A 27,004-nucleotide genomic window follows, 5' to 3' on the forward strand; every position below is an offset into this window, starting at 1 on the left:
CAATGTGATCAGCAATGTCAGTAGATTAGATAGTAGAAATAGCCAATGTAACAGTCTGATCTATAGATCGGCCTTTTGTAAATATAGTATTAATGAATGAATCGGCTTCTTTTTCATCCATTCATACCTTGACGCTCAGACGTATGTGAATATCTTTCTGTTCTGAACATTAACACCTGACTGATCCAGATTTTATTAAACAAATCCAATCACTTTCATGATCAGTCAAGTAACACGCTTCCCAAGTTCTCATGATTCTTTCCCAGAATTTCAAAAATCCAGAACCAAGCAATTGAGCTGGCAATGCCACCATCCAAATTAATTATCAATCAGACCAAAACTACTATCCGTTTGAGACCTCAATTTCCGAATCAAACCATCAATTTGATGAAAAGCCGCTCACTGATTTTCTATTGATCCAGAAAGCATTCCAGCCAACTGAAAGGAGAAATCTTCATAATGAATTCATCTCTTGCCAAAGCAATCGATCGGCCCGAAGGAATAAGGAACTGAATTTAAAATGGTTCCTCCAGGAATAATACTCTGAATTGTGACACTGGCCCAATAATCAAGATTAAAAGACACTCAATTTCTGGCTCTATTGACAAATCAGCTGATCACTTCAATGTTTACCACCAAAACCAGGGATCTGTCTTGATATATAGCAATAGCAAAAAATATGTATCTGATTTGCTAAAATGACTTTTACAGTTTGGAATGGAGGGAGTGGTATATACAGAACAACGTGAACATTGTTGAGCACTCCATCCATACCAAAATGTAAGGTCTAAAAGTTTAACTAATAATCTAAGAGCCGAACTCTTATTTTATTAAGCTAAAGTTACATAAGAGACAAGTTGCATTGTGAAGAAAAAACTAGAACTATAATCCATTACTACTGTCTACCACTATATTGCAAGCGTTGATGCAAGAGTGTGTGGCAAGAACGGCGATTGGGAGTGACACAGGGCGCAGAGTAGATCGGAAGGCATGGCGATTTTAGAAAGACTAATAATTTAGCTGACAATTGGCTATATCTCGTTGCTATGTCATCCTAAACCAACATAATAGCCAACTCATATAATAATTGGTTATGTATGTGCATTCACTATTAATACATGATTTATCTTTCTTGTCTCATTCTTTCGGAATTTATTAGAGTCACAGCTTATTGGAGTCAGTGTTACAGTAAATTTATTAAAGTCACAGTTTATTGGAGTCATTGTTACAGTCATATCATATAATAGTTGGCTATGTATGTGCATTGCACTATTAATGCATGAATTATCTTTCTTGTCTCGTTCTTTCAGAGTTTATTAGTCACAGCTTATTGGAGTCAGTGTTACAGTAAATTTATTAAAGTCACAGTTTATTAGTCATTGTTACAGTCAGCTATGAGGGGATTATAAACTTGCAGCAAGTTTCTCCTCTCTCCTCCCTCTAACTCGGCATAAATATAATATTTCTCCTCTCTCCTCCCTCTAACTCAGCACAAATATAATACAACCCTTCGATTAGCCCACCTACATCACCTTATAAAATTTACTCAAAATAGGCTTAAGCCTGGCTTCTGAAAAAAAAACCATACCCGCAACCAAAAAGTGAAATGCGTCACGCACGACTCTGCAACTATCTGCAAGGCAAGGCATCCATGCAGCAGATCAGAATCCATCAAACGGGCAGATATCAAGTTTGCAGTTTAATCCCCTTTAACTGATAATTCCTTCCAAATCTTACATCAGAACAAGCTGAAGGAACACAACGCATAAATAAATATTACAATGGGACAAACTCACGCATTTATGAATTTCATTTCAGGGTCCAACAGATGACCCGCAATTTAATTTACATCAAAAGTCTGACAAAAATAATGAACTTCCTCCGGAGTTGAGCACAGGTAAGGAGCAATGATGAGCCTTTTGTCAAAGCAATCCAAGCAGCACACAAGTCGGAGTGAGATCATCACCAGTTCTTTCCATTCTAATAGCGGTTTTTGCCTGGTTATAATCCCATCAGTGGGGGTTGCTGCGACTTTAATCCAGCAGCAGTTCAAAATAGTATGCTTTAGAAGTTTCTTCCTCTGTATTGTTGCATCTCCTGCAAAAACATATTTCAAACACAAACAATTAAGGGGATCTGACTAGTGTAGGCTTATCTCGTGTGCAAGCGCAGATGAAAGAGAAGTTAATAGCTTACAGGTGCATAATAATAAACAGGACGAGTCTGTCCCATCATCATCTGCTGTCCATACTGCCCACAAAGTAAGTCGACTTAGCCAAACAGTAAATTGACAAAGCAACACAAATTAGACAGAAGGTGCTTCATTTAAGTATAATGAACAATAAATGGCAAAAGTTAATCATAAAACAGTTTGCATACAGCATATTTTTAAATCCGCTTCATTTGGTCAGCCCTACATGAGATACCATATACCAGCACTGTGTTGATAATACATCCAAGAGAATTGAAGGGACTATATTAAAAAACTTGGGGGGTGGGAGTTGGGGGGGGGGGGGGGGGGGGGTCAGGGGTGCATAACATCAATCATGGCAGTTCTATAGATTTGCCCAAGACATGATATATCAAGGGATGCTAACAAACTGAAAACATGAAGTTAGCTTGATTGCAGGTGAAGCTTCCTCACCTGCGGCCCCGCAGGATGCATGTAACCCTGGGGTGGTGTTCCAGGTTGAGTATTATACATGACAGGCTGGCCACCATATGCTGGAGGGAACTGTAATTTAATTTAAACAAATGAAGTGACTACAATGTATTACTCATTTGAACATAAAGTCAACATATTAAATACAACCCTCTGAAAAGAACTACTACTCAAAATAGTTAGCACTTCATTAATGTTCAAGAACAATAAAACAGTAGAAATATATCATCAGTGAGGTCCATCCAGAAAAACAAGAGATCCAAAGTCAGTGTTTCAGGGAAAATGATTCGTATGTAAACCACCATTACGATAATATTACTATTATGATGGAAAAAGTACTAAAATGCTCACCCCCATGCCCACTGGTAGACCAGGTCCAAGTGGTGCGGTCGGCATGTTATTGGGATAGTAGTATGATGCATCAGATGCTGGAGGAGGTGGTGGCCTCAGAGATGCTGATGGAGTGAAGCTCTTGGCATTAGGATTTAGCTTGAATTCCTGATTAAAAAACAACTATCATTGTTGCTGATAATTTGCCAAAAGAAGCTAAATGGAGAGATGCTCATCAGTCTCAATGCAGTTCCTGATTATACTATGTCAGATCATAAATACATATTGTTTAGATCCTACGGTCAAACTTTTAAATTTTGATATCCAATATATAGAAGTTAGGCAGTTTGCAACTTAAGATTGATGTTAGCAGATTCAGCACGAAATGTGACCGGATGGGATATATAAGCAACTTTATTGTCAGCCAGACCTTAGCATTTGGGTTCAGAGTTGACTTTTCTGAGGTAAGAGATCCTATTGAAGAGCTTGGCGACAAGCCAGGAGCGCTCGCCACCGAGTTTGCAGCAATGCGCTCTGACGTCGAAGACGTCGAACTACCAGGTCTTTGAGAGGAAGTAACAGGTTCCACTGCAGAAGGATGTTTGACAGATACTGTTGAATCCGGGGTTTCTGGAGATTTGAATCCTTGACCAGAAGATGAGGGTTCATATGCATGTGAACTTGAAGGTGGTCCATCCAGCCCTGCAAATAGTTGAGCATCATAATGTATGCTGTTGAACTTGGATACAGTTTATAGAAGTCAGAATAACAGAAAGAACAAAGCAAAGGATGAACAGCACCAGTCATGATTTTTCTTTTGCTCAAATTTTGGAACACTGAACATGTTGAATTTGCTCATGGGGTGCGGAAATCCACAGTAACAGTTGCACCTTTGTGAATGTAATGTAACTAGATGGAACCACTCATTTAAAACTTATCTTCATACATTAAGTAATAGCTAAAAGCAAAACAACAACAACAAGCAAAAAAAAAACAAAAACAAAACAAAAAGAAGAAGAAATCAGCAAGCTACAAGTATAGAAAAATTCCAATCGATGCATTACCACTCACCTTCAGAAATAAGCGGTCTGCCACCACCAGATAACTGCTAAAAACAAAACAGGTTCTGCTCAGATATGTAAAGAAAAGTTTTCATATTTATTTTTAACACAGTAGCATAAACTTACAGTATTCTCAGGTTGCAACTTTCTTTTATCCAAGTTGTCATTACCATCTTTGCTTAGCTTCTTGTCCAACCTAAGGCTCACAACAATGTCAAATTTGCTGTATGAATCAACTATGTTGTAATCTGTCCTAACATGTTCTTATTAGGACAGTCCAAGACAGCATGTTACCATAGCAACTATTAAAGTGTCTGCTTGGAAAACATGTCAAGGATAACCAGTTAACACTGGAATGCTTCTGTTTTACAAGACAAGATCTACATTTTATAATCTTCTAAGTTAAGGTTCAATCACAACTCTCTTATGTATCATGACAATAGGAATGAATTAAGTCGCAAAAAAAAAGACAATAGGAATGAATTCTAATAGTTCCATATTTGTATCACTAAACCCATTTACAAGTCCAATTGTTGGCCAAAAATTATAGAGCGGAATCATGAAAAATACGTACACACCATTCAATTTGAACAACAACAAAGCTTTCAGATGAATAGAATTTTGGGAAAACATGCACAATGATACATGGGGATAGGGCAGGAACATTTACAATGAGCATAGCAATTATATGCCAAATAACATTTACACTTGAGGATGACAATTTGAATTATGGTAAAGAGTTCACTAGTTGAGACAATGAATGAAGTGAGTTAACCGAGTTATTATATGATTAAGAGTTTAACTGTATTCTAGTGTTGTCCAGAGTTCCAAGATTTGTCTGATGTCAAAGTTAAAAATCACGGCAGTCAGCAGCAAGATATCCACTCACCCACCATCAGTTGTGATTTGTAGCAAGTTAAAATTCTGAGACGTCCAGCATGTAAGGAAGATTTAAAAATGCTAAGTCAATGGCATGTGTGCCAATGGGTAAGGACTGAAATTGTTTTTTACCCTATCAATGTGATTTGGCCAACCAAATGTTCAGTAAATGAACCAGCATTCTTCTATTTCTAAAGATACCCCATTCTGTTCTATGTCCTGCTTAATGTTTCTTAGTAGAGTGCTCCGTGCTCCCATCCCCAACAGTGGAAATGTTATGACCGGCATTACCTACAAGAGGCGCCGGTCAAGTGGTTAGTGGGCCACGGTCAGTAGGGGCCCAGGGCCCATAGATTATTAGCCTTTTAGAGGAAAACCCTAGAGACTTATATAAATTGTAAACATTTGGTTATCAGAAAATCAAGCTGCAACAATTATTTTGTTGCCGGCTTCTCTCGAAGCCCTAGCCGGCCCCTCTCTCTCTCTCGCTCTCGCTCATCGTTCTTCTTCCTCGCTGCATACGCCTTGCATAGCGGAACCCCAGTTCCTACCAGGAAACATCTGCTGATCTAAAACAGTGTTGTCTTTTATACTACTTGAATTACTTGCAATGACAACACATGCTTCAATATACTTTAATTACGGTTCATGACACACATTTGTGTAATCGTTGCTCATATGAGCATGAGAAGCTTATCAAGCTAATGAATCTATTTTATCAGAAGGGTAGGTACCAGGACTGTGACATGGGTGGAGATGAGGAGATAGAACAGAACACCTAAAGATCAACATTTTGATGTAATTGAGGTTACACCATAAAAAGAAACCTTATCGTGGGAGTTATGTAAAAGATAACATGAACTCATTGGGACTGCCTTGAAAAATAACTACTATATATAGATCCTCCATGCAATTTATATGCTCATAAATTGAAGGCTCATGAAGATGAAGAGGATTCTTTACCTGCTTTCGTCAATGGAAAAGGGCTTATTTGATGGGTCGTCAGATGTTGGCTGGCTAACATTATTGGTTTGGATATTGGCATATGAATCAGTATCATCAAATATGTAGGAAGATGATTCTTCATCCTGCAGATCAAAAATACAAACTAAGAAAATTGTACATGTCATGCTTTGAAATATTGCATTACAATAGCTATTGTTTATGTATATAGTGTGTCTATAGGTCATAATCTAGAAACAAAATCGTGATTTGGCTTGAAAGATCCTCTAGAATGAAATATCCTACAATGCAGCAACTGAACAAAAGACAAACACTTCCCAAACTTATGGCTAAAAAGAAACATGTAAAAAGACAGACTCTTATACTCCTACACCCCAGCTTTTTGAGAATGCATGCAGTCAAACTTGCTGTAAAAATTAAATTAACCAGCAAAAGTGTACAATAGAGACTGCCAAACATCTAAAAACGCACTTAATTAGCGACATTAGTATAAAGTAATTGTACCATTGTTGATGAAGATGCCAGTGAATCCTTGGGATCAATGTTGGCTGTCCTGTTAAATGAATCAACATGACGTGTACTGCTTGGGACATTTGTAAATGTCTTGTATTTGCTGTTATCAGCGTCTCTACGCACTGCTGAATATTTTATCTCTTCATCATGGTCCAAGTCATCACCCAGGAATAAGCCCCTTTCCTGCAGATGTAATCTCAATACTTAAGATGTTTGCTAAGAAGTATCTGCTTGCATAATATATTTCATGCACTTCAGTCTTCACTAATATTGATACTTGCAAGAGTGGGACCGAAAACAGATATGTCTAGGCTTACCTCTGCAAGATGAATATCTTTGGTATCTTCTCCCTCTATTTCTCTAGCTATTCTTGAAGCATGCTTTTCAAGTTCTCTCATATGAGGACCTCTCTCAAGCTTTGTGGTATAAATTTCTTCATTGAAAGTACTCTTTACCCCAAACAAAGCTGCATTGGTTTCAAACTGGTCCCAGCTCCTACAAACATATGATTGCTATAATTATCATGCAGACTTGTACAACCAAAGCACATAACAAAATATATCAATACCAGAATACAGGATTATGAACCATTCATTCCCTAAAACATTGTTTCTTCATTCATAGTTTTGTGCATGTTACAGTGAAGCCAGACATGTTCCAGCAATATTTCCATCCAAAACATAAACTGATGAGAACATATGATTAGGGCGCTACTATAAAAGAAAAGTGCAACAGTGTCACAATGGCCAGTCACATATTGCTGATCAATATTATTATTTATACAGTCTGTTTTTTTCCATTGTTTAACGTGTCACACTTGGCTCTCTACTGTGTTATTGATCTAATTATACAATGGATCAGCATTAAACAATTAACAGAAGCTGATAAAGCAATTGACACGACAAGACATAAATCTTGATCAGTTAAGCAGATTGGTTGTTGCAACTAATGCAAGAAAAAGAAAAATGCTTAAATTCGGTTCAGCACAATAGATACCTATTCCCTTTTCTGTCATATTTTTCGAGTTCGATACACTCTGAATCTCCTTCATCCGGCGCCCACCGCTCAAGTTCTCTCTCTTCAAGATAATGAGTGCGAGAAATAGCAGAATCAATCAGTAAGTCTTTCCTTTTGTCATGGCCAGGACCTTTTGGCAGCTCATCACCACCAAGTGCTACATCCTGATAATTGATAATAGATAGTCACAACATAATAAACTACTGACAGAGAAACAGAATACTAATCCATGACATCTAGAATACTAATTTATGACACCTTGTCAATTCAACCAATGTTGAAACAAAGGTACCCACAGAAATCAAACAAATAATAATGATGGAGGGAACAAGTGAAAAATTTGCAAACCATAGACCATAAAATAAAAAAGAAAAAGAAACCTTGGCAAAAACTTGTACAAGCTCTCTTGCTGGTATTATCATAGTCTCAGGCTTCTTTACAACATCAGCAGCATATCTTTGTCCTCTGGCAGAACTATCCTTTATGACCTGAGCCATTTTTAAGACAACTCCTGTAGGAGAAGCTTCAAGCTAAGTATCGAGCGAATATGACAATACAATTAAGGAATGAGAATCCTAATAGAAAGCTAAAAAGGATTCTTGAAAGCCGGAAAAGATAAAGAGAGAGGTGTACCAAAGTCTTTGTCAGAGTTTGTTGCATGAAAAATTCCAGAGATTATAGAGCCATTTTTCACATGCACGTCCACGTGATGCCCAACAAGTTGCGTTAGAACATAGACTAGCCGATCCCTCGAATGGCTTGTATGCCCTAGTTTGATGCCATTTTCTTAAACAAAAAAGATTATCAGCAATAGAACTTGAATTTTGAAGTATTAAAGCATTTAATATGAGGTGTGATATTCACCTGCACCACCAAGACCACCAGATGATGATCTCATCAAATTTGTTTTATTGTCATGTTTCCCGCTACTCTCCCTGTCCAGCTTTCGATGGGGCAAACCATTCACAGAACCCCTGCTCGGAGGGGCCATTTGCTGTTGATGACTCATCATTCCTGTATAAGAAACTCAATTAATGTTGAGATAATAAGAAAGCTGTGCATACACCACACCAGACACAAATTGCACGATTACTAGCGACAAACTGATTGAAGAACAAGTATTTAGAAGCTGGTCATCATATTATGATATTACGGTTACATGTTTACGTTAAGCATATCCTAGGTAAATGGCTGTGTAAGATCTGTTTGTGTGGTTCATTACCTATAAAGATTTCCATCACTCTATAAAAAGTCTGCCATGGAGGCACCTTGATCAGAAACAGCATTATCAACCTTATAAAGCTAATAAGAAGCAGAAAAACTATGGAAAAAAGTGCTAGCTGGACAATCAGATTGCACATAACTCATTTAGCACACAACCAAACTAGGACTTGCAATGGCATTTGGGCAAAGGTAGCAATGGAACCAAGGTTTTAAAAAACGCTAGACGCTAGGTGAACGCTAGCCTATGGTTTAGAGTTTTTTGTGATTAAACGTAGATTAAACGTCTTTTGTGATTAAACGACACTGTGATTAAACGCAACGCTAGGCCAAAGTTTACAATTTAATCAAGATTAAACGTAGTTTTAAAACGTTTTTTAAAACAGGGAATGGAACAATGAAGTTCTACAATGCGATGTATGTAAACGATTGTGAATCCAGTTTGCTACATTACGCATACAAATACACCATTCCGAAATGAATTACTGCAAGCTTCAATTATCTTTCAAGAAAAAAGTGTGCTGCATCAATGAACATATAGAGATTACATATTAACAAGCAAATTTGCAGGAGGTTGTTTCATGTGGTCTAAGTCATCATGGTATACTTCCACAGTTCCATTCAGAGTGTGCAATTGGAGATTGTGTTTAAGATGTTAAAACTGATTGAGTCTGGGTCTCTGGGACCGTCATGATTACTGAATTGGCTAGATGCAACACCATCTCAACACAAGCAACAGCATCCCAACAACAAAAAGTCGATTACTGGAAACAGAATATGATTGGCTAGATGCAACATCATATATTGAATATTTTGCAATGGATTGCACTGCCCATGTCATGCTAGCTGGAGCTAAACTGCAGCTGGATTAGCAGCAAAGCGTCCACAGAGACAACTCCCACAAAGCTACATTACAATTGTTTCCTACCCAGCAAAGGAAAAAAATAACTAGCTCAAAGGCTAGGCCATCACATTGGCACAAAAAATCTGGATCGCAGAAGTGAGTACAAACAAAATCCGACCCCAGCAACGGTTGCCCCCGAGCTTTCCCAGAGCCCACGCGCCCCCAATCCCACAGATCTAATCCACCGCCCTTAGGTCTACGATCTCCAGCGCACGACCAAGCGCGGGCCCGCGCGCCGCCCGTCCCGAATCCTGATCTGACAGAAGGAGCGGGGAGGAGGCGAGAGGGAGGCCCCGTGCGAGGGAGGGTCAGCTACCTGCTGCGGCAGAACCCTAGGGTTCTGGGGCCGGCCGGATCGCCGCCGGGGACGGGCGGAGGAGCCGGGGACGCGACAGCCTCCGGTAGCGCTCGGACGCGTGGACGGAGATGGCGGCGCTGAGAGCTCGCGGCCGCCGGGACCCTAGCTCTGCTCGGCGAGGGCGCGGAGGGCGGCGGCGGCGGGAGGTGGGGTCGGGTTGGGTCGCCGCAGCAGCCGCGGTCGGGAGGCGGAAGGGGAAGGCCGAATGAATCGGGGTGGTCCGTGCGATGCGACAGCGGGAGCCGTGAGGTGTTGTTTTTACCTTTCTGGGCTCGGGCTCGGGCTCTGCGGGCGGACGGGCGGGTCCGCGGGTACGCCGCGTGGCCACGCCGCGCCGCTCTCCCTTTGCTTTGCTCCTGCTCTCGCGCGCGCTGCCAAGTCGCGCGGGGGTCTTCGGCTCGACGCGCACCTGCCGTAGTAAGCGGAGCTACGCGTCCGGGCCCACGGCTGCGTGGGTAACGTGGTACGTGCACCCGGGGGGGGGGGTCACACACACAATTTCACCTCCTTTTCCATTCATTTTCTTCCTTTCCTACAAACCTCCATTTCCTTTTCGCCAACAACCAAAAGTTACCCAATTGAAAAACAACTATTATAGCTCCAAGCTCAAGGAAAGAAAAAAAAAGACTCAGCTCCTTTGCAGCTTTGCGCCGGTTCTTGCTCACAAGATTTCAACATGTTTCTTCTAGCAGTATCCCCACACCACACATTGCAGGAGCAACATGACTACGAGTCAATGGAGGGAAAGAAAGATAGGGGCCACATACAAACCTCCATTAAATCTAATATTGTAATATCAGTCTCTTCTTGTCGACTAAGTTTGTAACATCTAACCTCTTGGCGTGCCATGGCGTGTGAATTGCGGTTGTTGCAGCATAGACCTTAACATGATAGTCCATTAGTCCCCTCGCACATCATGGCGTGATCAAAAGAGTTAGGGTTATGTTGAACACAAATTATTGTTAAATATTATATTTAAATTGGTAAAATGTAAAAAATGGCAAGGATAAGATAGGAGAACCTTACGGTCTCCCTAGTTTGCCATATAAAATGAGGCCCATACCCGGGCCAGAATGAAAATGAGGTTCCAAAACAAGATTGGTGAGAAATTTGCTGGAATGGAATTTGGAAGTGAATTTCAACAGATGTTTGGTTGAACACATTGAGAAATCCAAGTTGTGCATCCTTGCAAACAAAGAGAAAGGCAAGAACAGAGATCGATTGTAGATATGTGCGAATAACATCTCAATATATGCAAACAAAATTAGATTTGTAGAAGTATCCGAAGCTAGTGACTTGATTCAATTTCAAGCTGGCTTGTTCTCTCAAGGGAATGCATGATTCTAGTATATTCGAAATAATCCTTGCTTGCCTCCCTGTAGGTTTTGGCCTAATCTGCATTAAACCTTTTGTTATGGTATGACAATGAGAACAATTTAACACGGAGGTAGACCAAGTGGTAAGAATGGATCTTATAATAGGAGTTTTGTTGCGAGCAGTGGCTACCTCAAGGAGTTAGTAGTGTGGTTTTTTAGGCAAGTCCCAATGAAAAGTTTCATGATGTTTCATGCACATTAAAATAGGGTGCCACATAGGGGGCGTTTAGTTCCCAAACAAGAAAATTTTTGGGTGTCACGTCAATGTTTGACCAGATGTCGGGAGGGCTTTTCAAACACTAATTAAAAAACTAATTTCAGAACTCACTTGGAAACCGCGAGACGAATCTTTTGAGACCTTTGACCGCAGCATTAGCACATGTGGGTTACTGTAGCACTTATGGCTAACCATGCACTAATTAGGATCAAAAGATTCGTCTCGTCATGTACATCCAAACTGTGTAATTAGTTTTGTTATTTAATTACATTTAGTGTTTCATACATGTGTTCAAGGGGGTGAAAATTTTTGGTAACTAAACGGGCTCATAAACAATTTGGATGACATGGCAATGATTTAAAGAAGAGAGAGATGGAAGGAGTTTCATCTAGATGAAACCCCACATACACTGTTTCCAAGTCATTATATGTCTTACAATTAAATGCAATAAATGTAATAAGCACATAGGAAACACCAAAATTGAAATCTTGCATTGTAGGGGTTGTTCCATCTGTGGTTTCATGACATTTTAGATGATGTGACAGTATTGGAAATAGTGAGATGAAACCACCCACTGGGAATAGCCTTATAGCATTGGGGTGTCGCCCATGATATGGCGTGGGGAACTGGTGACATATTTACATGGGGATCGACATGTCCTTGACGTGGTGGGAAGCAGAACTCAATAGGGCGTGATCTCTGATTTGGAGATAGGGATGTAAATGGTACAGATATTTTCCGACCGTATTCAAATTCGATCTGGTCTGTTAGGATTTTTATTTGTCCATATCCGATTCCGAGTATTCAATATTCGTAATCGATCCGTATCTAAATACTAAAAAGTTACATTTTTTATGATATCGATATCCATTACAATCTTATCTAGCAAAAACTAACATTATCCGTATTCGAACAAAAATATGAAAACAAATACGATATCAACAATATTCGTCTGTCTGTATTCGAACCGTTTACAACCCTATTTGGAGAGCTTCTTTAGTTATATGGCATTTCTGCCTGAATTGAGTTGCAATTCCAATTCCAGTTTGGTGTTGCCAACAAATAGCAAAATTGCCGAGTCCCAACTCCAATTCTCCAATTCTTCCCCACCTCCCAATTCCCATTCACCAATTCAGGCCTCAACCCAGTTCCAATTCTCCAATCCCCCCTCCCAATTCTTATTCTTCAATTGCGGTTACAAATCCAAGTAAGCAGGGCCTCATGTATCTCCCAACAGCCAGTGTTCGCTCAACAGCAATTTCGATTTTCACATGAGAAATTTATTACTTCAGTAATTTCACATGAAAGATTTCAACTTGGTGAACAGGCATTACAGGAGAACATTCACTTGAACGAATTAAAGCTTTGTAGTAGAATACAAACTAGATGCCATCATAAACACGGTTAATTCTGTATCAGTACATTATGGTTAAGTTCCAGGAAAAAAAAAGACATCAACCACTGCAGTCTGCAGAGAGTTCAGTCGTCATCGACAAACTGGGAACCATTGCGTCTATTCAAAAGTGGATCTGTGTTCATCTGGCAATAACCATCTAAAATTTTGCTACAATAGAAGAAACACAATAAGCACCTTACAGGCTGCAACTAGGCAGTGACCGGGGCTTCTACTTTGGGGGCATCTTGTAGTTTCTTCTGTGATTCCTTTATGTACTTCCACCCACGTTTGTTAACCCCACTGATTCTAATTGGAGCATCTGCAGCTTGAACACCTGCCAGCGAATTCATTTAGAAATCGAGCAAACAAATTCTAGAAAATATAATGAAAACTAAAGCAACTTGTATACTATTTTATTTTGTGTTATCCTACCTACACATGTACACATGATTTTATATGAGATAACAGAAGAAGCACTCTGAAAGGTTTTGACAGTGTGTTCTTTTTTTTTTTACTTCTTTTTTTGTTATTGTCCTCCCTGGCTGCTGGTTGATTGCTGAGCAGCAGCCAACACAGTAACTAGACCATGACAAACAGAAACAGCAAACAGGACATGGTAGAGGGGAAAAGCAGTCAAGGCATCATGGATTCTATCATGATCAAAACACACGTGGAGAAACACCTAGTACACTAATAAGAAGCGTACCCAACAATTTTTGAACAAAATGCAAAATAAATGTATACACAAATATGTCTATCTGTCCACCGGATATTCTGAATGTTGTCTTTATACCCTCATAATAGAAACAACATAACAAGAAAGATGTTGTAGGAACAATATGTTCACGCGCAAAAAAAAAAATACAGATGAGTTAATAATATATTATGCTCACAAGACACAGGGAACATAAGTTGATTTTCAAGCTACAACATAATCGGAAAAATATTTGAATTAATGGAGTATATAATACTACAGTTATCTATAACCTATATGCCTCAACGGACCTTAGACATCACAGATAATGTATTACTCAGGTTGACTAAACTGGGATAAAACACTTGGTTAACTGAAGCAATCACCACCACAATTTATATTCTACATAACTACAAGCAATTTCTTCAGAGAAATAGGAATGTATAATCAAGAAACAATATCTTAAACATGTTATCCTTCTTCTGTTAACAAAATTGCAAGAGAATAAATCCAACCATTCAATTGTGGCAGATGATAATCTTTATGTCTAAACATCTAATTCTCGATTTTTCACATGTTCTGAACCATTCTGTATGTACTTTTTATGGGAATCTTCATACTGTTGCAATTTGATGACCTACTGCGTTTGTTTTTTCTTGATTGGCAAAAACAAAAACAGCAAGAGAATATAATTAGTAATGGATAGTTGTCTACTAACTATCCAACGATTCAATTCTGGCAGTTGATAATATTAATGTGTCCAAACATCTAAAGTCTTGATTTTTTCACATGTCCTGAAACATTCTGTGTATACTCTTTTCTCTTCATACAGTTGCAATTTGGTGACCTCCTGCTTTTCTTTTTCTTGATTGGAAAAAACAAAAAAGAATAAAACAATAATGGATATTTGTCTACTAACTATCCAACCATTCAATTCTCGGCAGTTGATAATATTAATATGTCCAAACATCTCAACTCTTGATTTTTCATGTTCTAAAGCATTCTCTGTGTACTTTTTATGGGATTCACACAGTTGCAATTTTCTGACTTGTGATTCTTTTTCTTGATAAGAAAAGATATCACACTGTCCATATGCTCCACCAGCTACTGTTCCATTGTTACAGTTGTACAGATTGTGTATGTCCTAAAATGTCTCAATAGCAGTGCTTACCTTCTAGTTATATCAAACAAGTAACTATATAAGTGGTATGTCCTTTCATTTTGCTGAGTGAGAAATTTGATATTGTCAATGAAAAGTATTCCTTGCTAAGCCATTAACGAGTACAGGGACTGGTCCACCATCGTGAAAAGACATCTCAAAATCAGAATTGTCAGTCACAGAGAAATCATTTTGATTACCCAGGAGAAGAAAAATTGAAGGATCAGCAGCTGCATTTATTGATGTCTAAGTGCAACTATTTCTGCATATTCCACAATCTAGATGTGACAAGTTCTTTAGGGATGTCAACTAGTGAAATCCATAATCTCGATTCGTACAAAAACACTCTGAATCATGGATGTGTGGTGCACATATCATGAATGTGCTTTTGCAAGAGGGAAATTGAACAAGCAGTTGATGAGAACAACAACAACAACGTCAAGCAAGAGTTCGAGAATGTGGCAAAGACTAACCTGCCTTGTACCGAATCCCCCACGCCTTCCCGTGCCGACCGTCCTGCATTGCGAAAATCATAATAAACCAATCGAAATGGAATGACAAAGGGGGAAAAAATCAGCCGCAAGCGCCCACAGCTCACAGAGGGCGAGTGGATCACCTTGTAGAGGTTGATCTTGGTGATCTGGTAGGAGACGTCGCGCCAAGTGGTCTTGGCGACCTTGTATCCGACGCCCCACCCGGGCAGGAACTGCACCACATCGAACAGGTTCTTCTTCTTCCTCTTCTTCGCCTCCTTCGCCGTCGCCTCGGCCGCCGCCGCCCCCTCCGCCGCCGGCGCGGTGCTGGTACTCAGGGCTCTCTGCGCCGTCGGCGACGCGAGCCCGACGGACCGCCGGAGCAGGCCCATCGCCCGCTGCGCCATGGCCATCGGAAGGCGGAGGTGGTTCTCGACGCGATCAGGACAGGTGACAGCCGAAGGAGGAGGATGCGAGCTCCGGCGAGTCGGTGTGAGGGGGCGACCGGGCGAGGCGGCGGCCGGGGCTAGGGCTTTGCGTGGATTTTGCAGAGGCGGCCGCCGCTCACCGGGGGTGGGGTTTGGATAGATCCGGGCCGCTCACAGTCGATCGTTTGGACGGACGACAGCAATCAGCAACGTCGGTCACTCGGGCAAAAATCCTTCGAATGTACGCAAAATGTGAAACAAGAGATCTGTGAAATTTAAAAGTCCACAGTGGGCAATGGCCAAATCCAACGAAGAAATTTCACAACATTTGAGAGATGAAAAATGCTTGAGCACAAATTAAGTACAACTATGAATTAAGGGCTTGTTTGAATGTCTTAATTTTGAGAAACCATGAAACCTACAAACTAAAGATTTAGAAGCAATAGTGTGCAACTTCTTATTTTTCTGGAGTTGGTGGAGTGGAGTTACAAAAAAGTGAAGTTGCTACTCCGAAGCCATTTTTCTGGAGCTGGAGTGCTGACAAACACGCCCTTAAAAATGTAAATTACAGTTATCATAAAGAACTTACACAATTATATCACTTTAGCTCAATAAGTGACAAAAATGTGCAAACAGATACATGAACTTATCAAAATGTGTGTATAGTTATGTTATTCCCTTGAGCTTATTTTGCCATGTTGGCGGGCATGGCTTAAACTGTCAGCAAATTTAATTATTTTTGTTGGTGTCAAAATGATAAATTCAATCAAATTTACAAAAGATTACAATCTTACCATAGTTTCTAAACTATAAGGTTTGTATCCAAACATCCCATAGTTTTTCAAAACCATAGTATCTTATAAAACCATGTCATGTTAGAAACTTCAAAATAATTTGCATCTAAATAGGAAATAAACCATTTTGATTCTTTCTGTTGCATACTCAAGTAGTTGTAGGCATAACAATTTGTTTATCATGAAATAAAGCCAATTTTTAATGCTTATGTTACAAACTGGATCAATGCTTTTGAAAGTGTCTGGGCAAGTGGGATTACAAAGTTTATCTATAAAATACTGTTTCAATCGGAGGAGCACGGCGGGTGCTTTTAAAAGTGTCTGGGCAAGTGGGATTACAATTTGTTTAGCATGAAATAAAGCCACTTCTATCACGCCCTTTTCCCATTTAGGCATTTACTATTTCAACCGGAGGAGCACGGCGGGTGCTTTTTAGCCGGTTCCTCTGCAGTATTGCAGAGGGACTGGTGCCACTGACCTACGGGCCCCATGGTTTAGGGGGCCACAGGTCAGTGGGAGTCTCCCTGCAGTGCTGCAGAGGAGACTCATCCGCTTTTTATCCCCTCTATTGTCAGATTAACAAGAGATGACAGTGGTAATCTGGACTGATAAAATGATGAAGATATAGTAGAATATAATTGTGACGTAAAGAACATACCCGAGGGCTATATATCAAAATAAAACAAACATAACATATGATCAGTGAAGGCATAACCTATTGTATATACAATTACACAGACAAATGTGCACTCCGCTATCTGCTAGTGCTACCTATTCTGGACTACCTAGTGCCCTCTAGGGCTCTACCCCTTTTTTTACCGAGAAATTCTTCAATGCCCGGAACACGAATAAACTATAAATATATTCTAATAAAAGAAATTATAAACAATAAATAAATCAAAACAAGATAAGAAGAATCACGGCTTTCGGAGGGCTGACGCTGCTCCCATTATTACGGCCATTACAATCCCCAGGCCCGCACCAAGTGATGCACCTACAGCAGCAGCTGTAACGGAGCCATCTCTTTTCGGTGGCTTCTGTTTCGCTTGCAGAGATGCCGCCTTCTCACGCGCCAGGTCCAGCGACAATCTATCACGAGCAAGCTCCTGTTCGATCATGTGCAGTATTTAGGGTTGCAGCTTAAAAGTAATAAAGTATGCCTTAAAATCCTAGCAATGAACTTCATCCTAGTCTCACAATCTTCCGAACTCAGCTCATGGGATGGCACTCTTCTATGGGAAAGCTGCCATGCTATTCTGCCGTGATAATACCATAAAGGCACATTTGAAGCAATACATGTGGCATACACAGTACTATCAAACCTGAGTTTCTAAAAGGTTAATGTTCATGCAATACATAAGATAGTGCTCTTGCCCCATTTTTTTTCCTTAAAAACAAACATAGAAGGATAGCGAAACGTACCTCAAATGCTGGTTCTTCATTATTGAGGACTACTTGATGCACAAGTTGGCGAAGGGCAGTAACACCCTCCACATGCATAACAATGTCCTTCCTCTGAAATGGTGATAGTGCAAAGTTTACAGGAAGATAAGCAGATCTGTTTGCAGGATCCTTGTTCCCCAAATTCACAGCAGATGAACCAGTCGGTAGCAAACTATTTCTAGCACTTGGCATTAGAAATGGGGTAGAGTTAACAATTTTCGTCATCTCTGGAGAAGCCTGATATGCTTCAATAGCTGAGCTGATCAACGAGTTCTGCTCATGCGCACTGACAGAGAATTTGTTGGTTATTGCAAGAATCCAAGGAATGCCAAGAGCCTTAGCTTCATCCAAGAGAAGTGAAAGAGCAGGCTGAGGCCGAGAAGTATTGGACTGTTGATACTGTGGAATTCGATGTGCTAGGTTATGCACGGCAATAACTAGGTCAGTCCTCCTGCTGAGATCATGTACTCCTAAGAGCAATTCTTCTTTGAACCGCCTAACCTCCAAAGGTAGCTCCTGATATATGACAAGTTCACAACAATTCATAGGGTTAGATATTCAGGATATAGACAGAACAGCAGGATATCCACTCTTCATCTACCATAAAGAAGTTCACCAGACAAGAACAAGGAACAGGTTACTCCCCATGTATCCGCACTTCTGTGGACCATGAAACCCAATAACAATACCGACCAATTACACATTTCAGAAGAAATGGTTTAACTCCAGTAGACTCAGCATCATACTAGAAAAAAAAAGACTCCAAGCATATTTTTCCAGATAGTTTTCTAATTCACACATCAATTTTCATCCCACAATTCCATTACATTTTCCATACCTACTGGGTAAGTAGTGCAGTCCAGCACAATGAAGTTGTGTAAACTAGAGAGTATGCATTTTCAGTTGTATCAACATATAAGAGCTTTGACGGAAACTTAAAACAAGAGCCACCAATTTTAAAATGGTTTCAACTGTGTCACAAGTTAATAGTAAATTCTTAACAGAACACATTTAGAGCTAAATTGAAGAGAACAAAAAGCAACAACAATACCTGCAAGTTCACTGTTGTTGAATCTATGTAGCACAATCCGCTTGATATTCCCTTGCCATGCAAATCTACATGTATGCATTCAAGAACTGCATTGTTTCTTTCTTTAACTTGTCCTAACATTGCTTTAAGCAGGGAAGTTTTACCTGCCCCCTACAGCACACGAATATATCCAATATGTAGCATTTCCATGGAGATTATGTAAATGGACATATAACAATACCCAAAGATATGGAGGCACCTCTAATCCAAGCAATCGCACCCTCCGTGTCCTGACATAGACCTCTTTACATACGGTTACAAAATCATTTGTCCCATATATGAGAAATCCACTCAAACCCTTGCAGCAATCTTTATCTTCAAACAATGACTCAAATCCAAATTCCGGGTTTGAATCAGCACCTGTGATCACAGGAACCATGAAATCCTCACTAGTGTAATTTGGAGGCTGCTTTAGTGGATGGCCAACATGGATCCGCATTTTTTGCAATGTAGGCTGCATTTCTTCATTTGGTGAGTATGAAGTGGCTGATGGTAGACTCTCTACTACTGTGGAATACCTGTATACAAATACCTCCAATTAAAGTATGGAAATACTTAAAGATATACCACTGTGTGTACATGATAGTCAATCAATCCAATGGAACAATCATATACATTGCACCCCTAGCATGTGCAGAATCATTTTTGAGTGACAGTTTTTTTTAAAAAAAATTATCTTGATGATCTTAATGTTCTAGATCTAAAGAACAGAGAATGACAAGGTAGAGAAGACACCGAAATGCTAACAAAAACTTGTAGTGTGACAAGATAAAGAAGACACCAAAATGCTCTGTAACCCCGATACTTCAACATGACCCCGTATCACGTATCCGATACGTATCCGCGTATCCGTATCCGATACTCCGATACACCTTTGTGCCTTTAAGTTTTGCAGAAATTTGACGTATCCACGTATCCGTATCGGGCCGATACTAATACGCCTATCCGTATCGGTGCTACATAGCCAAAATGTTAACAAAAGCCTAAAGTGATTACCCAATTACATTGCTAAATAAATAAAATAAACTTTGCTGAGCTCTATGGCGAAACTTCGTAAAACTTCACAAACTAATGCATACCAGTTTCCATTTATCTGTGACTGGAAAAGAGTGCACAAATGCAGGCCATGCCCAATTATGTCAACTTTCAGCGGCTCAGCATTTTTACCACCAGGGAGTCCATTCCATCCAAGAGGAAGAATAGAAGTGGCAGTTCGAATAACAGGAGGATCCACGATATGACCAAGTTCAACAGAATCAGCAGCTGCTAGACCAATTAGTTCTTGTAGATGTGAAAATTGTGGCAACTGTTCAATGCCCGTAAATATGGGGGCATTTGCACACATGCACAAATCATATATTCTGCATAAAGAAGACTACAACATTAGCTGTGGGTGGTCATTTGGTTCCAATTAGACTGAATGATATACAACTAAAGAAATGCTTAAATACACAAGTTGATAAAACCAAGAAACAAACTGAGAATGATCAAAATGTGGCAGAGAAAATAATTTACCACAAACAGTATCACACCAGGATGATCTATACACTGAGCCCATGTGCTATTCTACACCTAGGTGCAGTAGACCTAGCTAATTATTGGACAGATTTTAAGTAACGACAGCTGCGCGCGATTAATGACACCGTTTTACTGAACGTGATTCAGTATTACAGTACCTTGGTTCAGTATTTTCTGTGTTTTACTGAATGTGATTCAATAATACAGTACCTCGGTACAGTAATTTCTGTTCAGTTTGGTCAATAATTTTAGTGTTGGGTGTAGAATAACCGCTACACCGTGATTTAGTAATACGGTACCTCGGTTCAGTAATAGCGCTGCCGCTCACTAGGTTCCAAATGTAAGACTTTTTAATTTTATTCTAAGTTAAACTTCTCTAACTTCGACCAAGTTTATAGAAAAATGCACCAACATTTACAACATCAAATTAGTTTCATTCAAATCCACAATTAAATGTGTTGATAATGCATTTATTTGTTACTGTAATGTTAATATATTGTTCTATAATAGTGCTCCAATTTAGAGATTTTTGACTTAGGACAAAGCAAAAATGTCTTACATTCTGAAACAGAGGCAATATGTCTAAAAAAATCATCATTCTTAGAGCTTCTTCATTAACAAACAAATAATAGCGAATTATTCCTTAAAGATTGCTTCAACACATTATCATCATTTACAACATCAAATTAGTTTCATTTGAATCCACAATTAAAAGTCTTGATAGTGCATTCATTTTGTACCGTAAAGTTAATATATTTTTCTATAATGTTAGTCAAATGTAGAGAATTTTGACTTGGAACAAAGCTAAAATGTCTTACATTTTGAAACAGAGGCAATATGTCTAAAAATTTCATCATGTTCAGAGTTTCTTTGTTGATAAACACGTGATAATGCCTTATTCCTTAAAGCTTGCTTCAACACACCATCATCATGGTCAAATAGATAACAAAGTTCTTGTTATCCATTGTTTCTCTTGCCATGGGCTTGCCTTATCATATGTACAGATTAAGTTTTTTATTCAATTTAGCAATTTGTTAATTTAAGGGTTATTACGATATTTCTCTTCGTTAATGTTATTCTACACCCTAGATGTAGCGACTATTCTACACCCAGCAGTCAAATCACTGACCAAACTGACCATTAATTACTAAACCGAATTGCCGTATTACTAAATCATGCTAGTAAAAGAATAAGTAAAAGACTGTCGTTAATCATGTGCAGTCTTTATTACTGAAAATTTATCCAGTAATTATGTGTAGCTACACCCAGCACATAGGTATTTGTCTTTCCATATTCCGTATTTCATTGCAGAAAAGAAAGTTTCTCGTTTCAAAATTTGAATATAAAACAAAATATTACCAAACCACTTTTTTTTGTCAAACTAGCAAAGGCTCAGATTTAGCACTTCTAAATAGGAAAATGGAGAACTAGTCGCATCTGTTTCCCATAAATTATGAGTTGGCTGCCTTGCGATTAATGTAACTAAAGTAAAGAGTCGCATTGACACATGCCTAGTGGCATTTCCCCTGTGTTGGATGTAACAGTGTGGATACCTTGCCTAACCTTTATAGCAAAATAATGTTTACCGAGAAGACCGTTACAAATAATACAAAATTTCTTTATTCTCTAATCATTGTAGCTATTCATGAAGAATTCATGTCCATGTAAGGTTTAAGATTAAAGGATGAAATAACTTCAAGGTCATATTTGGTATTAAGATGAAAGTTCAGGTATGAGGTCCAGTGAGATGGAAGGTGAAAGTTTTGGGTAAGAGCTAGTTCTAGCTGAAGATAACCTGATAGTGGGGTCTTACTTTTGGAACCGAGCCCTGTAGGATTTCATCGAGTGTGATTGCAAACGCTCTCTTAACTCTGATATAACAGACTGCACCTGCAAATGCCTTTGCCAAAATACAGCAAGAAAATGAGTAGACCCAATATGGCAAGAAATTCAAAACCAAAACCTAAGCAAAATAAAACATGCTTCCTATCTTTTAGAGCTTTTTAAATAAGGAGTATGGGCACTGAAATAAGAAGCTCATACCGATGTCATCTTGGAGTATTCTGAATCTGATAGTGTATTGACTGACGAATCTCCCAACAGGTAAAGCTGATAAAAAAACATTGACAGAAGTTCAACCTCTAATCCATTTCAAGATATGGATGTACCATGAGAAATCGCTTAGGGTCTTTTAAGAGCATGGATGACACACTAATAAAATTGTAATATTTTGCTGCATGATTTTCTGAACATATATGGGCCCTGTTTGTTTCAGCTTATGGCCGATTTTGAAGGCTTGATTATGGGAAATCCAAAAGTCCGATGACTCCCAGAATCGAGAATTGAGAATCCATAACAGCTAGAGAGAAAATTTTATGTGGCATAATGTTGGGAGTTAAATTACAGAAAATTAGAAACGGAAAAGGTAAATATTTCAATAACAAAGTTCTAGGTTTAGCACTATGCCATGGATGACCTTCAATCATGTGTCTGGAAATTTGTGTGTGGCAACATGTTTTGTTCACATGTAAAGTTGTGCTTCGCAGACAATCTGTTTACAAATATGTTAATCTACCTTAATGAATTGAAAGTTCCAATTTGAAGCAAAGGGGCATGGGTATCATGTTAAACGGGAGTAAAAACAAGAAGTCCACTAGAGTCCATTAATTAAGAACATGTTACTAACCTCACCAAATGGCACATACGAAGGCAAAGAAGGTACCCTAGTCCAGCGTTTAGAACTCACAGTTTCAGATGCATTTATTTTCTCAGTCCTGTTACTATCTTCATCGTGCCCTCCATCTTTATCAGATAAAGGGGTAAGAGCAATTCCTTGTGAACCTTCTTGAATCTCTAGAGATTGTGGTTCTTCTTCTGATTCATCAACCTTTGATTGCAAATAGCTATCTAATTGTGATGGTGCCTTTCCAAAAACATTTGTTTGTTTTTGGATTACACTTAAGCTTTTCCGCACCCCTTCCAACGGAACAAGTTTTGAAAGCCTCCATAGTGACTTTTGCACCGGACCAACACCTAGAACGAGTTGTTCCCCATTGTTCTCCTTGGGCTTTTCAGCACTTGTCACCGTATTTTCTTCAGATTTCACATCAGTTTTATTTATAAAAGATGCTTCAGGTGTTTGGGCATTGTAGTGGTGAAAGTATGCCGGGGATAGAATGCGTGGCACCAAGTCTTCTGGAATACAGTAGGATTTGAAGTAGCCTTGCCACCCTCTTTTGTGAACATAACTAGCAAAAGGCAAACAAGGGGCTAAATAAGCAAGTTTGATAGTATCAATCCTGTTAAACTAACACATCTCTCTCCAGATAAATCAAGCAATATTAGTTAATAGTAATTGTAATAATCCTACGCTCAGTCAAGTGCAGCATTATAGCAATATCAGAAGAAACCTACTCTCTCAAAGCAGCATTCCCAACAGGTGGCTGAGAGAAGGTGATACACTTCACAGGAAGCCTGTTATCCTCTTTAGATGGAGAGGATGCAATAAATCTCAAGATTGCGAGTGTTGCCAATGCAGCTACCTGCAGACATATCAAAGAAGTATGACCAAACAATGAGGTACTGTATACTGTGTACAGGTACCTACCGCTCCACCAAGTGAGTGTCCACAAAGAACAAGTTTCCTGTTCCTTTTCTGTGCAAGGTTGTATAACTCCAGTGCTGGAATCCCCTTAGCACGAGCCATAAAACCCTGTATGGTACTACATTAGGCAAATCCTAACAATAATGATATGTGATACACAAGATGAATCGATTCCGCAAGAAAATGCTTACTCGGTGCGCTGCGGGTTTTGATTTTCGCAACTTCTTTGATGCTTCTCGATGAGATTTCCCAAGGTTTTCCTCACCCTTTTGAGCATCATTTTGTTCAGAGTCAACATCAAGAGCGGAATCCTGAGCGGTCTCCTCATGAAATATTGTCCCTTGGAGTATATTCACATCAGCAATAATATCTCTATAGAAGAAAAGTGAACAGTTGATGCAGTTATTACTGCAAACATAACAGACATTAAAGAGTCTGAAATTCCCAAGAAAGTCTTACTTGTACTGCTTTGTGCCAATGAAGGTAGCAAACAGGGTGTCACCAGCCTCCGCCAACAGATACCTACATAATTTTACTGCTAATTAGATTAATATAAAAAGACAGCAAAACCATGTGAAGGTTGTCATTATTTCGACTATTTAAAATAAGAAAAAGATAATAAGAACAAATAAAGATACTGTCTAAAGATATAATGCTGCAAGACCTTGTAAGAGAGCAGTAGACTGTCCGTACACGATAGTGAAGGGTTCATAAGGAAAATACAGAATGTGCACAATAAAATGTAATGCCCATGGACCAGTAAGCTTAGTGAAGTAGTGATGCTAGAATTAATCTCCATGTGCTAGTCACCACTCATAATTCAAATCAAAGAAGAGATCCATACGTTGGCAATCTCCTTTCAAAACCTTGATATAAGGCAGATTTTTGTACAGGAGCATCCATGAGAAATAGAATGCTTTCCAGCAATACCACACATTTAAGACATCCCATAGCATAATTTGCTTTATCTACAGTATTGCAGAAAGGACCACCTCTTTGGGCACCTTTAAGGGAGTTCAGGTGAAGCAAGCATTGTACATGGACTTGATCTACTAGATATTGTGGTTGCACAAATAATAAATTTATTGTATTTGATTGAAGTGTCTGAGTACAAACTTTGTGAAGACCGAAAACAGAAGCACAAAATACAAATATTTGAACTTCTGAATGGGCTTTAACTCTTGGCTTACCGATGTGGTACATGATCCAAAGAGGGTTGAACACGCTCTAGGGACACAATGGTTCCACCAAAATCAGATTTAAATTTGTTGATATATCTCATCATCTCAGAAACAGGCCTCTGCAAAAAAAATATAAATAGGCCAATTAACTGACATGTGGCAAGGAGAGAAATTGAATATTGTGAAATATTCTAAATATTATTACTATCAACATCAACAAAGCCTTTTAGTCCCAAGAAAATTGGGTAGGCTTAAATGTTCTTACTATCCTAGCAAACGATTTTTTCTTCAGATTGGCAACAACTGCTTTTGTAACCATACAGAGAGAAGAAATATATAGCAAATCACATAAGTAAGAACATTCAGAAAGATTGCAACAGGGAAGAGTGATGATAATCAGCCATATTACAAGTGAAGATGAATAAAATAATGTAATGAATCTGCAACTAGGCACAATATAAACATTCAGGCATTTAATGTTTATTTGGGGGGGGGGGGGGGGAGTGTTTTCAAAAGCTTAAGGCACTAGTCAGTCAGCATATTGGGTCCTAGCACATTGATCATGGGCTAGGTGGAAATTAGACAATAGGACCTTTTAGAAACCGGGTGAAGACTTGAAATGTAAATATAAAAACAAATAAAATCTGATAATCAACATGAGTTGTGGCCGTTATATTATATCAAGATGAGCATAAATAATCCAAGATCAACTATATCAAGCAAGCACCTCAAATATTAGTGCTATTTCTTAGTGGGAAAATCACAAAATGATGAATTCCAAAATATTATGTATAGGGTATGTAACCATACCAGTTTTGGTTCAAGCTGGTGTGCCTACATTTGATGGATGGAACACTACACGATTATTGCATGACAGAAACGTACAGACATGTCTCATTAATCTTCCCTCACCAGAAGAGGCAGGCAACTCCTATATCCAGCAACTAGACAAACATTCTACTCCTTTATTGCGGCGTGCACCATTTGCACCTGTCTCTGGGCGAAAATGGCTGCCCAGATCTATCCATCCATCGATCCGTCCATCGGGATCGGTAAAGGTACATGCAGGGAGCGCGGGGCAACAGCATGGGGGGGAGTGCCGCCGGACTGACCTTGTAGACGCACTCGGCGAGGACCATGGCGCAGAGCAGCTCCTGGAGCTCGGCGACGGTGTCGACGCGGACGGCGCGGCAGAGCTCGCGGAGCTGGCGCCGCCGCCGCTCGAACTCCTCCCGGAACATGCGCTCCCGCTGGCGCCTGCGGTCCCCGGGCCACGGCCAGGCGGGCCGCGGCGGGGGCCAGGGCCACCGCGGCGCCTGCGGCAGCCGCGACGCCTGGTCCCGCACCCACGACTCCACGCGGCTCGCCAGCGCGGCCGCCATTGGCGGGGGCCGACGTGCGGTGGGGCGATCTGTCGCGGGGCGAGGAGGAGGAGGAGGAGGAAGGGGAAGAGTGCAGGACTCGTATATGCCGCGGTATATCTGCAGTCGGCAGCCACGCCTCTTTCTTGGCTTTTTCTGAATTCTGATTTTTTTTTTGAAAGGATTTCTGAATTCTGATGTTTAGGCTGCGGATTTACATACATTCTACGGGTAGGATTTCAGCAAAATGGTCCCACGCGTGGCAGGCATGGGACAATTTTTGGATGAAATGAAATCAATTTTCTTTTTTTTGAAAAGCCTAAATGAAATCAATATTCGAACAATGGAAACCAAGTTTCGCT

The 27,004-nt window shown here is 39.7% G+C and overlaps 3 protein-coding genes across 8 annotated transcripts; all 3 read right to left on the reverse strand.

Annotated features, from left to right (window-relative positions):
- Nucleotides 1-1,682: 1,682 nt before the first annotated feature.
- Nucleotides 1,683-10,136, reverse strand: LOC120701824 (polyadenylate-binding protein-interacting protein 4-like). Of its 2 annotated transcripts, none has more exons than XM_039985641.1 (15): nt 9,867-10,136; nt 8,290-8,439; nt 8,059-8,211; nt 7,806-7,936; nt 7,405-7,589; nt 6,726-6,903; nt 6,400-6,591; nt 5,896-6,020; nt 4,180-4,249; nt 4,064-4,100; nt 3,423-3,694; nt 3,014-3,160; nt 2,645-2,734; nt 2,197-2,250; nt 1,683-2,097 (listed from the first exon to the last, which is right to left on the reverse strand). In XM_039985641.1, the coding sequence occupies exons 2-15, from the start codon at nt 8,435-8,437 to the stop codon at nt 2,065-2,067; spliced, it is 1,815 nt and encodes a 604-aa protein (XP_039841575.1). In that variant the 5' UTR covers nt 8,438-8,439; nt 9,867-10,136; the 3' UTR covers nt 1,683-2,064. The 2 variants fall into 2 exon arrangements, with proteins under 2 accessions (XP_039841575.1, XP_039841578.1); XM_039985644.1 differs by having other exon boundaries at nt 4,064-4,097; nt 9,867-10,135.
- A 2,713-nt stretch (nt 10,137-12,849) lies between these two features.
- Nucleotides 12,850-15,786, reverse strand: LOC120701875. Its single transcript, XM_039985684.1, has 3 exons — nt 15,367-15,786; nt 15,224-15,266; nt 12,850-13,231 (listed from the first exon to the last, which is right to left on the reverse strand). Exons 1-3 carry the CDS (start codon nt 15,634-15,636, stop codon nt 13,107-13,109), a joined length of 438 nt encoding a protein of 145 aa, XP_039841618.1. The 5' UTR covers nt 15,637-15,786; the 3' UTR covers nt 12,850-13,106.
- On the reverse strand, nt 15,750-26,707 carry LOC120701840. Of its 5 annotated transcripts, none has more exons than XM_039985659.1 (15): nt 26,394-26,663; nt 25,291-25,400; nt 24,560-24,622; nt 24,292-24,472; nt 24,104-24,208; nt 23,911-24,038; nt 23,183-23,744; nt 22,540-22,605; nt 22,310-22,386; nt 20,058-20,339; nt 19,178-19,496; nt 18,940-19,089; nt 17,868-18,404; nt 17,367-17,551; nt 15,750-15,884 (listed from the first exon to the last, which is right to left on the reverse strand). In XM_039985659.1, the coding sequence occupies exons 1-15, from the start codon at nt 26,661-26,663 to the stop codon at nt 15,788-15,790; spliced, it is 3,132 nt and encodes a 1,043-aa protein (XP_039841593.1). In that variant the 3' UTR covers nt 15,750-15,787. The 5 variants fall into 5 exon arrangements, with proteins under 5 accessions (XP_039841593.1, XP_039841600.1, XP_039841586.1 ...); XM_039985666.1 differs by having other exon boundaries at nt 15,763-15,917; nt 23,243-23,744; nt 26,394-26,707; XM_039985652.1 differs by having other exon boundaries at nt 15,763-15,917; nt 26,394-26,707.
- Between the last annotated feature and the right edge of the window lie 297 nt (nt 26,708-27,004).

The sequence above is a fragment of the Panicum virgatum genome, chromosome 1K, assembly GCF_016808335.1.
Source record: "Panicum virgatum strain AP13 chromosome 1K, P.virgatum_v5, whole genome shotgun sequence".
In the NCBI taxonomy this organism is placed as follows: Eukaryota; Viridiplantae; Streptophyta; class Magnoliopsida; order Poales; family Poaceae; genus Panicum; species Panicum virgatum.

Excerpts from the sequence above, each read along its gene's own strand:
- LOC120701840 (XM_039985652.1), bottom strand. The coding sequence starts at position 26,663 with ATGGCGGCCGCGCTGGCGAGCCGCGTGGAGTCGTGGGTGCGGGACCAG. Across the intron at positions 25,401-26,393 it reads TCGCCGAGTGCGTCTACAAG|AGGCCTGTTTCTGAGATGAT; the intron begins GTCAGTCCGGCG and ends TTTTTTTTGCAG. Across the intron at positions 22,387-22,539 it reads AATACTCCAAGATGACATCG|GTGCAGTCTGTTATATCAGA; the intron begins GTATGAGCTTCT and ends AGGCATTTGCAG.
- LOC120701875 (XM_039985684.1), bottom strand. The coding sequence starts at position 15,636 with ATGGCCATGGCGCAGCGGGCGATGGGCCTGCTCCGGCGGTCCGTCGGG. Across the intron at positions 15,267-15,366 it reads CCAAGATCAACCTCTACAAG|GACGGTCGGCACGGGAAGGC; the intron begins GTGATCCACTCG and ends TTCGCAATGCAG. Across the intron at positions 13,232-15,223 it reads GGGGATTCGGTACAAGGCAG|GTGTTCAAGCTGCAGATGCT; the intron begins GTTAGTCTTTGC and ends ATTCGCTGGCAG.
- LOC120701824 (XM_039985641.1), bottom strand. The coding sequence starts at position 8,437 with ATGATGAGTCATCAACAGCAAATGGCCCCTCCGAGCAGGGGTTCTGTG. Across the intron at positions 7,937-8,058 it reads AAACTCTGACAAAGACTTTG|GAGTTGTCTTAAAAATGGCT; the intron begins GTACACCTCTCT and ends CTTCTCCTACAG. Across the intron at positions 6,021-6,399 it reads TGGCATCTTCATCAACAATG|GATGAAGAATCATCTTCCTA; the intron begins GTACAATTACTT and ends TTTGATCTGCAG.